Genomic DNA, 12,157 nt, shown 5'->3' on the forward strand with positions numbered 1-12,157 from the left:
ATTGTAAATGATGCAACAACCCCTCACTATGAAGGCATTACATACGTTAGTACTGCTAACACTTCTTTTTTTTTTTTTCCTTTTCTTTTTTTCGGAGCTGGGGACCGAACCCAGGGCCTTGCACTCGCTAGGCAAACGCTCTACCACTGAGCTAAATCCCCAACCCCAACTAACACTTCTTGGGCCTGTGCCATAAGGATCACGATCTGTATAAGTTTAAAAGTTCTAAAAGGCAATCATGACTTTTGTGTGTTGGTTCAGATAGTGGCCAGACTGTTATACCATCCTTATGAGGACGTACTGAACTATTGGGATCCTGATGCTAGAGACTTAGTAAGGCATAAGAGAGTGTTGTTTTTATATTGATCATTTAGGAGTAATTAGAGATTTTATGACTAATCTCCAAGAGAGACTAGCTACCAGACAAAGAAACAGGGAGGCGCACCAAAGATGGTTTAAAAGCTGGTTCTCTCGGTCTCCATGGCTTACCAACCTAATCTCTACTCTCATGGGATCATTACTTACTCTTTTGTTGCTTTTGACTTTTGGACCATACATATTAAATAAAATAGTTATCTTTATTAGAGAAAGAGTGAGTGCTATTCAGATTTTGATGTTGCGCCAGCAATATCATGCTTTACAAGGTCGAGAAAATCGATATTATGAAGATACTGAAATCTAGTTCTATGATTAGAACTAGGTAATAGAAGTGGAGAGATGAAGGACCAGGAAAAATTCAAACCCCCTAGCAAACAGAGTAGAGCCAAAAATGTAGGTCAGCCAATTCAGTGGCTCTGTTCCAGGAACTTGACTGACCATAGAATTGATGATTACACTAGCCGGTTCAGCAACTCTGTTCCAGGAACTGGCTGTCCACAAAAGTTAGATTAAAATCTTGAGAACAACCTTGAAAAACAGGGAGTTTCCCCTTGTGATTTTTCACTGGTATTTTTGGTACTTTCCAATGACGCCCTTCCCAACCACTTAAGTTGTGGTTTCTTCCTTTAAATACCCCTTCTCTCAGCTACTCGGGGTCAAACTCCTCTAACCCTGTGTGGGAAACGAGTCTCAACCGCAGTGCACTGGTTCTGTCATTCCTATCAATAAATCTCGTGTAATTACAGCAAGGATGGTCTCTCCTGAGTTCTTGGGGGATCGCATCATCCCGAGACGTCAGTGAGAGCCACTCCTCTCCAGGGGCCTTTCACTATTAATCACCTTGATCTTATTATGACTCATTTTAAGGAAACTAGGGCTAAAGTCCACTTATTGCAACTTAGAGTGACAAGCTTTTGATGTTGGATGGCCACCAGAGGGGGACCGTTCATCTCCCCATGGTGTCAACAGGAGAAGATAAAGTGTTTCAAAAGATCTTCCCTCTTTCCCTATGCTAATGCTTCTTCAATGGGACTGGCCACAGGGTGACAAGGAACAACAGGAGCCAGCTGCAGCCCTGCCACCCTTCCTTCCAGCTTTAGGGTTGGAAAGATGGCTCAAGGTTAAGAGAACTGGTTTCTCTTCCAGATGTCCCGAGTTCAATTCCCAGCAATCATTTTGTTAATTCATTTTTTTCTCTTCAGGACCTGTTTTACAGCTCATACAGGTTTATCCCTCTCCTCCCCTTCCCCTCATGCTGAGCACAGGCACAAAGCACGCAGGTACCCAGGGCTCCTAGAAAGGTGTAAGGCTGGGGCCTTCTGTGGCCCTAACCAGGCTCTCCCTGAGTTGGGAGTGAGTTTCCAGAGAGCAGGGCTCTACACTTGGACAGACTGGGCAGGAGAAGCTCCAAGTAGGCAGCTGTATCTGTCACCAGAGCTTGGGACAGACTCCTGTCACTTATTTTGTCAGTAAATGGCTATCCTTCTTGCCAGGACAAGTGCTCACTCCCTGTCTGAACAGATGTGGTCTGTGAGTTGTAAAGAGGTCTTCCCTGACACTATCCTGCCACACTTAGCCACTGAGAAGTTAACAGCTACTCCCTTCCACACACCTTAGGGCACTCAGTGCAGTCACCTACCCAAAGCTCTTCCAGGTTCTCTTCACCACAGATGGGTTCTAAGTTCCAGACCTACAGATTGGGACTTAAACATGGTGGAAGGTAGGGAGCATCTCCAGATTTACCACCAGGCTCTTTCAGCAGGTCTCAACAATAGTTTGACCAAGGTTTAGATATGATACTAGGCAGGAAGTTGATGCAAGTCTGGCGTCATTTCTTGAACAGGTCATAAAGGCTATATGAGTGTAAGGCTATACACACACAGACCCTGAGAAAACAGAAGTCTAGCAAGGTAGCCCTGGCTTTCATCAATCAGTCAGCACCAGACATTAGGAAGAAATTACAGAAGCAAGAAAGATTAAGAGAAAAATCATTGAGGGATCTGTGGAAGTTGCAGAGAGTGCAGATTAAGACAGGAAAGTCATTGAACTGAGATCTGGCTTGAATCTTTCTAGCCACAAAACTTTGGATCCAGCAGAAAGGAAATGCCAAGTTTCAACAGATTGCTGGAGGAGGAGTAGCTAAAGGGGTCTTGACTCAAACTCTAGGACCATGGAAATGGCCGGAGGCTTGTTTATCAAAGAAATGACCCAGTGGCAGCAGAATGGCCATCTTGCCTCCATATTATTGTAGCCACAAGCACTATTAATTAAAGATGCAGATAAATTAACTCATGACTACCCCCCATGCAATTCAAGGGATACTCAAGCAGTCTTCTGATTGATGGCTTAGTAATGCCTGCATGATTCATTATCAGACTTTACTAATTGATGCTGGCTGAGTTATTTTCCAGCCACCTGTTTCCCTGAACCCTGTGACTCTCCTACCCAATCCTGACTTAGACTGTCCCTTCTGTCACTGTAACAAGGTTCTGGCCCAGGAACACAGTACCCAGGCTGACTCGAGGGACTCTCCTCGTTGGAGGCAGAGAGGACCTGGTTTCTGGATGGAAGCAGCTTCATCCATGAGGGTCAGAGGAGAGCAGGGACAGTGGTGACTACAGAAATGGAGGTAATCTCGATTCAGTCTTTTTCTCCAGGCACTTCAGCTCAAAGCATTAACACAGGCCCTCATCATGGGAAAAGGACTGGCTGTTAACATCTATAGAGACAGCCAGATATCTATTTACAACTGCTCATGTGTATGGAGCCATTTACCAGGACTGAGGGTTCCTAAAAGCAAAAGGAAGAACTGTCAAAAATAAAGATGAAATTTTACAGTTCCTTAAAGCCTTCTGGCTATAAAGAAAAAATTGGTAATCATTCATTGCCCAGGACACCAAAACGGAACAATACCAATAGCTAGAGGTAACAACCAGGCTGACAAGGCTGCTAAGGACGTAGCCTTGAAGGAAACAGCTATCTCTGTATTGGCCACTCTCCTACCTCAACCACTCAGAGCAACTGATATATACAAACCTGCACCCCAGGTTACAAACCCACCCCTTGCCTAATGACCCCCAAGGCAGGGGAGAACAGAAGCTTATGATGTGACTCCCAGCACCAGCCAGTTATGTTAAAGGCCACAGTAGCTTTCCAATTAGATGCTTGCACACATACATCCTGCTTCCTGCTTACTATAAAGCCTTGCCCTGATAGACATTCAGGGCTCTCCCACTGAAAGACCCCTGAAGTGGGGAGACCCTCACTCAAGTCTCAGGATGACGAGACCGCCAAAGAACTCACGAGAGACCAATCTTGATGCAATCAACAAGATATTTATTGATAGGGATGACAGAAACCAGCATGCTGGGGTTGAGACTCCTACCATGCAAGGGTAGAGGAGTTTGACCTGGAATGGCTGGGAGAAGGGGCATTTAAAGGAAAAACCATACCAAATCACAAGGAAGAATCTCCTGTTTCTCATGATTGTTTAATCCTGCTATTATCTGAACCAGCTGGTGCAATTTAGCTAGTCCCTGGAACAAAGTGGCTGAACCAGCTAGTGTAATTACTCTTTCTGTGGTCAGCTAGTTCCTGGAACAGGCAGTTCCAGGGCCCAACTATTTTTCTTTCTTTTGGTTTCAACTTTTGTCTAGGGGGGCAATTTTAAACTTTTCCTTTCACAACCACCAAAACTGTCCTGCATGATGGTGATTCATTGGGGCGGGGTGCTCGGGGTGCTGAGCTACCTGGAATAGAATAAAGACCCTGCTATGAGTGGCATCAGATTGATTCCGATCTGGTTTTGGGGAACCACTAACATTTCCCTGGCACAACACTACTAGGCCTCACCAATAAGCCTCTCACAGATGACCAGTCTTAGCTCTTCATGGTGCCAAGCCTCAACTCCTTTGCATGACCCCTTCAGTCCTGAGGCTGCACCTTCACCAGTGGCCTTCCCTAGCTTTTCACTGTGCCAAGCCTCAGCTGTTCTTTGTGACTCCTTTATAATTTCCACCTGAGTGACTCTCACACATTACCAAGTACAGCAGCAGCACAAGGTACAACCATGGCCTCCTCTCAAACACAGCTTCTTTCTCAGTGATGCTGGTCTCTTCTCATTCCTTAGCTCCAGATAACCAGCATCAATTGCCCCAGGAACGCCTTCTATTCAGGCATTCTGGCTCTAAAGCCAGAGCCACGTGGCCAAAATGTCTGAGTTCTGCTTGCTGGGGCTGGAACATGGCCCCCTTGTTCTGTTACATTATTACCAGCTTTGTTTTCCAGCTCCTTCACTGCCTAAGCTTGGCTGTCCTGGAACTTGCTCTAGACTGACTTTGAACTCCCAGAGCTGCATGCCTGTCTCCTAAACACTGGGATTAAAGTGTGGTCCACCAAGCCTGGATTTAAGTCTTTTTTCACCTAGAATTTGCTGTCCCAGGCTGGCCTTGAACTCAGAGGTCTGGAATCCTGGGTTAAAGCTGTGTGCTACCATACCTGGACCTAAATTTGGCTGGGTGGGATCTTGCCCCAAGGACACCACTCCCTTAATTTAGTATCCTTGAGCACAGGATTCAGCTCCATTTCACTGCCTGGTGCCCCTTTAATACTATGTATTTTATATTTTCCCTTTCTAACCTTGCTACACTTGTTCAGAATGCTCTTCATGAGACTTGACCAGGGAACAGAGTCTCTGCTGGCTCTGTTTGAGACTTCTTGTCAATGAAATTAATCTGAATCTCTTTACCTTAGCCTTAAGCAAACTCTCCACATAAGGGCAAAAGTAGCCATATTCTTCACCAAAATCCCACAAAATCCGTTTCTTGGCCACATATTGAAATTCTCCACTGAAATCTCTAGGGTCAGGTCTGCACAATTCAAATCACTTGCAGTAACAAAGCCTTCCATATTTCTGCTAGGATAGCCCATTAAACCCTATTTAAAGCACCCCAATGCATTCCAAATCCAGTTCCATTGAACCTTGAGACTAAATCTTTCAAACATCACTACTGAGAAATGAATAAACCACACCTAAATGGAAGATATCTATATATCCATTTTGTATATATATAGTTTTCACTGTTGAAGAACTTTTTAATCCCAGTCTGGGGTTTCTATAAGTTCCTGGATAAAAGACACACACATCCTTTATGTTTACTATAAGCCTTAAACACCACAAGACCTGGCCAGCTGCCTACCTACTATAGAATCTACTTTCCTATCAACAACCCTGAGTTATTACTTACTATGTTTCATCTGGACTGCTTTTAACTCCCATTGGCCAGTTCTCAGGATCATATTTCCATGACTCACTTAACCCATGGTGGCTTCTCCCTCCTCTAACCCCCAAGTCTGAGAACCTTTTCTTTTTTTTCGGAGCTGGAGACCGAACCCAGGGCCTTGCGCTTGCTAGGCAAGTGCTCTACCACTGAGCTAAATCCCCAACCCCAAATCTGAGAACCTTAAAATCTGCCTATGTCTCCTCTGCCCAGCTATTGGATGTTGGCATCTTTATTCACCAATCAGAAATAACTTGGGGGCAAGGTCACATAGTACCACTTGGGTCTATGTGAGGACTCTTTAATCTCTGGGGCAACCAGGTCTCAAGGAAACAATGTTAGCGTTAGAATAAAAGTAGCATCAGGCCAACCCACTACATGTCATAACCTCCTGTGTAGCCTACCACCCACCACAGGTAGTGGAAAAGAAAGGTTAAAAAGAATTGGGGCAGTGGACATGTTTTTTTTTTCTTTTTTCTTTTTTTCGGAGCTGGGGACTGAACCCTGGGCCTTGCACTTGCTGGGCAAGCACTCTACGGCTGAGCTAAATCCCCAACCCCGGCAGTGGACATGTTTACAGATAGTTCTTAGAGGGAACTTCAAACTTCACTCGTCACAGTTCAGTCCACCAGCAAAACCGAGCAGGAATCAGCAGCTGCAGTCCAGCCCACTCAGCAGCTACCACCCATGAATCAGCAAGGGTAGGAATCTCATGAGAAGTTCTTCCAGGAGTTTCTTTCTAGGAAGTCACCACAGGCGAGGTACAGCAATGTAAGGCAGACCAATACATGCATGTGGGCAGCAACGACTAGCAAGATGGAGCAAAGCAATCCAATTTTCAAGTCCCCACTGTCTGTGGGGTCATATTTATATTCTTTCAAAACATCATGCATCCTTTCACCTGGGTCAGCATCAGCAAAACTTTCTTTTCCTGTCTGCCCCAACAGAACATCATTAGAACTCGGGTTTCCAAAAAACCCAGAAATTTCTACTTTAACCTGTGCCATGTTTTTCTATCAAAGATAGCTTGCTGGCAGATATCTGTGAATTTGAGGCTAGTATGGTCTACAGTCCAGGCCTGCCAGACTACATAGTGAGGCCTTGTCTAAGAATAAAAAAATAGCTTGTCTGTTAAGAGATGTGTTTGTTTGCTTGCTTGCTTGTTTGTTGAGACATAGTTTCTCTGTGGAGCTCTGGCTGTTTTGGAATGTGTTCTATAGACCAGTCTCGTCTGGAAAGGCATATTGCCACCACAGCTCAGCCATGGGATAATATTCTTTTAAATTTCCACCACCACCACCACCACCACCATCATCATGTTTTGGTTTTTTGAATCAAGATCTCTCTACAACATAGCTCAGGATACCCTCAAACTCAAGAGATCCACCTGCCGTGCCTTCCAAATTATGGGATTAAACACCTATACTGTCATGCCTGGATCTTTGTTCTATTTTGATTTTTGAGACAGGATTTCTCCCCTCACTGTCAATCCTTCCTACCTTGTAAAACACTTATACAAATCTTTTCATTTTACCTGGTAAAACTTTTTTATACAAAAGCCCCAATGCATTTTGTGAATTTGACAGCCAGAAGTGGCTGATCTTTTGAAAGAGACAGAGTTGGGGTCAATCTGAGGCCAGTGGGAAAATTTGACCACAATCCTCCAAGGACAGAAAGACCCCTCCCTTCCAGTAGGAAGAGTTGGTTTAGTTCCTGGAACAGCTGCAAGCCAAAGTGTCAAACAAAGCTACCTGTGACTCCCAACTGTTGCCCCTGGAAAGTCCAGAATGGTCCACAGCCATGAGTCAGTTTGAAGGTCACTTCTCCCCACTGATAGTACCCTGTCTAGTTACCATTGTTTGAATTCTGCCCCAATTGTTTGCAAGGTATATAACTCTATTAGAGTTTGCTCAGGGTCATTTCCCCTTGAGGGGGGATGACCCCAACATGTCACAATTAAACGCCTCTTGCTTTTGCATCAATCACCACCTTGGTGAGTCTCATTCAACAGGTCCTGGAAGAGGTTCAGTGTGGGATGATGTCACAGGTGAGGCAGGTACAAGATAGAAGGAGGCCTGTCGTTGGACAAGAAGGAAGGATGGGCGGGAGAAAAGTTTGAAGGAAGATGAGGAGAGTGGAACGGAAAGGAGGAAGAGACAGGAGGGAGAGGGAGAGAAGCTGTGGCAGGACAATATGGCAGGTGATGTTAAGATTCTGCTCTGTGTATTTACAGGTTGTTATTAATGTTCTTAAGGGATGGATGGTACTGAGCTTTGTATGTTTAGGTGGGCAATTATATCTTATCAATTGGGCCAAAAGTATTGTGTTGTGTGTTCTTTCATGTAGAGATTTAAGTGTAATGGAGTGTGGGGCAGCTAGTCTGGACCACCACAGAGTTGGAATGTGTGCTTCTGGCAAGATATCCAGCAGATATCTTGGGGCACTGCGGTGCCGGACCTAAAGCGGGTAAAAGACAACCATACTTATTTTTTTATATTTTTACAACAACACCAAGACAGTTTTCTGTTGTTCTGTATTAGTCATGCAACACCAAGATGACCTTTTCTACTCTAGCATACCTCTGTAAGTCAGTTTAGATAATTAGAGTTTAAGCAAAACAAAAAGGCCAGAAACAACCCCGAGTAGAAAAATAACATTCTTGATGAGGACATGGGGCATTTGAACCCCTGTTGGGCGACTGCTTAAGCACAGGAGCATCTGAGGACCAGTGTTAATCCCTCAACAAATCATAGAATTGACACATAAATCTAGAAAACTCAAGAATTTCTATTTTCTGAATACACAGCCCAAAGTAGTGAATGCATGTGTGCTCTTAGCTCTCTTGCTCAGCAAAAACCACTGGAGGCCATCGTTTGGCACTAGGCTTCTGCTCTGTGCCTTTAGCTGACCAGACTCAACAAGGTGTCAACCACAATCAAGTCTCAGGCATCGAAGGAAACTCCTTGTTACCTGACCTTTTGGGAAATCCAGAGAGGGTGGATTTCCGTGAGCACGACAGTAGACTTCCCAGTTCCCTATGCTTAAATCCTTACAGATAAGAACCTGTAGTTGTTTTTTTGTTTGTTTGTTTGGTTTTTTTAATAGTCTGTGTCTGCCTGAGGAAGAAAGTAATGACTTTGACTAGATGAAATCTTCATGTTTGTTTGTTTCTCTTTCCTGGCTGTCCTGGAACTTCCTCTGTAAACCAGGCTGTCCTGGAACTCACCGAGATCCACCTGATTGTTGACTGAGGGCAGGGATTGAAGGAGAGAGCCACCACTGCCGGCTACCAAGTGTTCCGGGATATTTCATCACACTGTGAACCCTGACATCATGTTATTTGCTGGGGAAAACCCTATGTTTAGTTGTGTTGTGGCGCAGCTTTGGTATACACCTTTAATCCAAGAAACCTTCTCAATGTTTCTCCTTGAACATTGTAAACAGGATTAAGTAAGGTCAACCATAGGTCAAGAGCAAAGCAAGCAACCTCTTGACAGGAAAATAGGATTATTAAGACAAAACAACAACAACAACAACAACAGAGTAAACAGTCAGTAGTAGGATGGATAGAGAGACACATAGGAAATAGGGGAGGGGGCAATGAGTTGGAAGCTTTTTGGGACTGAGTGAGAGAGGGGATTCCTTCTGGGACATTGGCTGAGGAGGAGTGTCAGCTGGGTGCTTTCTCTGCCTCTTTGAACTGGCAGGCTTTCACCACAACATCTGGTTTTGGAGTCTTCACGGGTGAAATCCAACAACTGAGATTTTGTTAAAAACAGCAGAAAGACCAATCTTATTCCTACCTTTTTCTTTCTTCCCTTTGGATCTTCCCTTTGGATCCTCCAACTACTCAGCTCTCTTAGGTTGTCTAAACTAGAACTACAAATAAGTTTGTATCTTTCAAACTAAGTTTGGCATCACAGTGGCTCCAGTGTCCAGTGACCTATGTGAACAAAACAACGTAGGAAATCCTGACCCATGTCACTGACATGAACCAACCTGGCAAACATCAGGTAGACACTCATAGGACGAATTTCAAACAAAGAATGTTGGCTGCTGGAAAGGAACTGGAGATAGGTTTGAAAGGTAGAAGTTTTAAAGTTGCCCCCCTAGACAAAAGTTTAGAGCAGAAGAAAGAAACTGGTCGGGCGCTGGAACTGCAATTATACCAGTAGGTTAGGCCACTCTCTCCCAGGAACTAGTTGACCATAAAGTTACACAATCTTGAGAAACAGGAAGCTCCTCCTTATCTTACCTGAGTTCTTGGGGGGGGGGGTGTCATCCTGAGACTTGAGTGAGGGTCTCCCCGCTCTGGGGGTCTTTCAGGTTCTCTAACGCATGGACATTTGATTTGCAGAAAGGCTCAAGCATAGTGAGGAACACCTTTAAGCCAGCATTTGGGGGATTAGGAGACAGGTAAGGAATCTGAGTTTGAAGCCAACGTGGTCTACAAAGAGACTTCCAGAATAACCAGGGATACACAGAGAAACCCTGAATCAAAAATCCAATAAACAAAAACTTGCCAGCAGGCTCAGGAGCGCCAGCCTCCTCGGTGGAGTGACCACTAGGACAAGGACAAGCTCATATAGGTGGTAACTAATCACTGTCTCATGAAGCGTGATAGCGCTTAGCAATCCAAGGGCGGGGCCTTGGGGGGGCGGGCGCGCACAGACTTCCGCCTTCTTGTCTGGCCAGCTCTTTAAGTAGCCGGAAGCAGATTCAGGTTGGCGTCTTACCGCTGGAGAGTTGAAGTCAGAGCGGCGTGCAGCCGAGTGACTGGTGAAGCTGCAAGAGCTGGGGAATCGTTTGAAGGAGCCGAACTGCCTGGCTGCTTTGGGCTGCTCTGCTTCGCCCCACTGCGCTTGCGCTAAATCCGACCCGGCATTCCCCGCGGCCTTCAGATGCGTCGGTGTCTTGCTGCTGCTGCAGCTCCGGGTGAAGCTCCGCTAGAGCTCTTCTCCGGACTCAGCAGCGCTCTTCCGGAGCGGGCTAACGGCGATGCCTCTCCGGTGAGTACGGACCCTCTACCCCAGTCTCTGGCCCCGCGAACACCTGGGTCCCCATGGCACTGTCGCTCGGGTTTCCTGCTTCTCGCTGGTACCGCGCTCCTGCGGTCCTCTGGTGTCAGTCTGGGTCCCTGTCTGTTCCTGCCCTCCAGGACTACAGCTTTCTGTTTCAGTGTTTCTCACACACTCACTCCTTGCTCTCTGGCCTTGAAGTCCAGACAGGCTTGTGTCACCAGTGCTGGTGTTCAGATTAGAAATATTCTCGTTTTATCATGCAGAGTTTGGGGTTGGCGGTTACTACCCAGACCTGTGTTTGCCGAGCCTTGGGTCTTCCAGGTGTGTCCCAGTTTGCAGCCAGGCTAGTGGAGTATAGATAAGAACTATGTAGGTGGTTGGTTATAGTCATGTCGCAACTTTTGTGATGGCTGTTAAAAGTTAAAATAATTTATCTTGGCTTTTTTTTTTTGACAGTTATGCTTTTGTAGCCTGGCTGGCCTCAACTTGTGCTGACCCCTTTGTTTCTGTCTCCTGAGTGTTAGGATCAGTAAGGCTTATGTTTACCCCCCCCTTTTTTTTTTTCCGGGGCTGGGGACCGAACCCAGGACCTTGCGCTTCCTAGGCAAACGCTCTACCACTGAGCCAAATCCCCAACCCCTATGTTTACCCCCTTTTAAAATGTTTTTCTCTTTCCACTGTTTGCAGAACTTGTTCTAGATACTAGTACCTTCGCAGGAAAACGAATTGGAAATCCTTTCTCTGTTGCTTGCCTTTTCATCTTCCTAACTACCGTTTAGAACCAGAAACTCTTTTTGGTTTTCTTAAATGTTTTGTTTGGCTTGCTTTTTATGTATTCCAAATGGTCTTTGACATAACTATGTAGTCAAAGTTGGTGTAGTGGTTAATTTCTCAACTTGATACAATCAAAATAATTTGGGAAGAATGTCTCAAGGGATTATTTAGTTCAGGTTGGCTTATGGGCAGGTCTGTGGGGAATTGCCTTGGTTAGTGTGCTGTGGACAGACCCAGATTTGAGGCCCTGGACTTAGGAAGATTAGAGAAGGCTAGGTGAGTTCTAAAAGTGTATTAGTTCATTCTGCTTTTTACTATGATGTGACCGTCTGCCTTGACTTATACACCACAAGGGACTGTCACTTAATGTAAGCTAGATGAGCCTTTCTTCTATAAACAGTTTATCTTTTTGGTCAGGATTTTATCTTACAGCAGAGATAAACCCAGCCTTGGACTCTTGGTGTTCTTTATGAGACTGGGCTCTACAGCCCTGGTGGTTCTGGAACTCACTATATAGGCCTTGCTGGCCTGGATCTCAAGAGTTTTGCTAGGATTAAATGTGGTGTGTGAGCCACCATTCCTGGCCTGCCCTGGCCTTGAAGTCTTGCTCCTTTTGTCTGCTTAGAGCTTGGATTGCAGGCCCACCCCAGTAGTGATTTTTGGAAAACTGCGTGCATATATGAGTGTGTGCCACTCTGCCTATCA

At 45.3% G+C, this 12,157-nt stretch overlaps 1 protein-coding gene across 3 annotated transcripts in view; it reads left to right on the forward strand.

Moving 5' to 3' along the window:
• Nucleotides 1-12,157, forward strand: part of Znf707 (zinc finger protein 707) — a 33,129-nt gene that overhangs the window by 15,782 nt on the left and 5,190 nt on the right. Inside the window, exon 1 of one of the 3 annotated variants that reach the window (XM_032916896.1) lies at nt 10,385-10,666. The exons of 1 other annotated variant lie outside the window; for it this stretch is intronic. In XM_032916896.1, the coding sequence (XP_032772787.1) occupies nt 10,559-10,666 (108 nt within the window). In that variant the 5' untranslated portion in view covers nt 10,385-10,558. Of the gene's footprint in view, nt 1-10,384; nt 10,667-12,157 lie in introns of those variants that run through there. One more of the 3 variants, XM_032916901.1, reaches the window with a different exon arrangement.

The sequence above is a fragment of the Rattus rattus genome, chromosome 1 (genome assembly GCF_011064425.1).
Source record: "Rattus rattus isolate New Zealand chromosome 1, Rrattus_CSIRO_v1, whole genome shotgun sequence".
In the NCBI taxonomy this organism is placed as follows: Eukaryota; Metazoa; Chordata; class Mammalia; order Rodentia; family Muridae; genus Rattus; species Rattus rattus.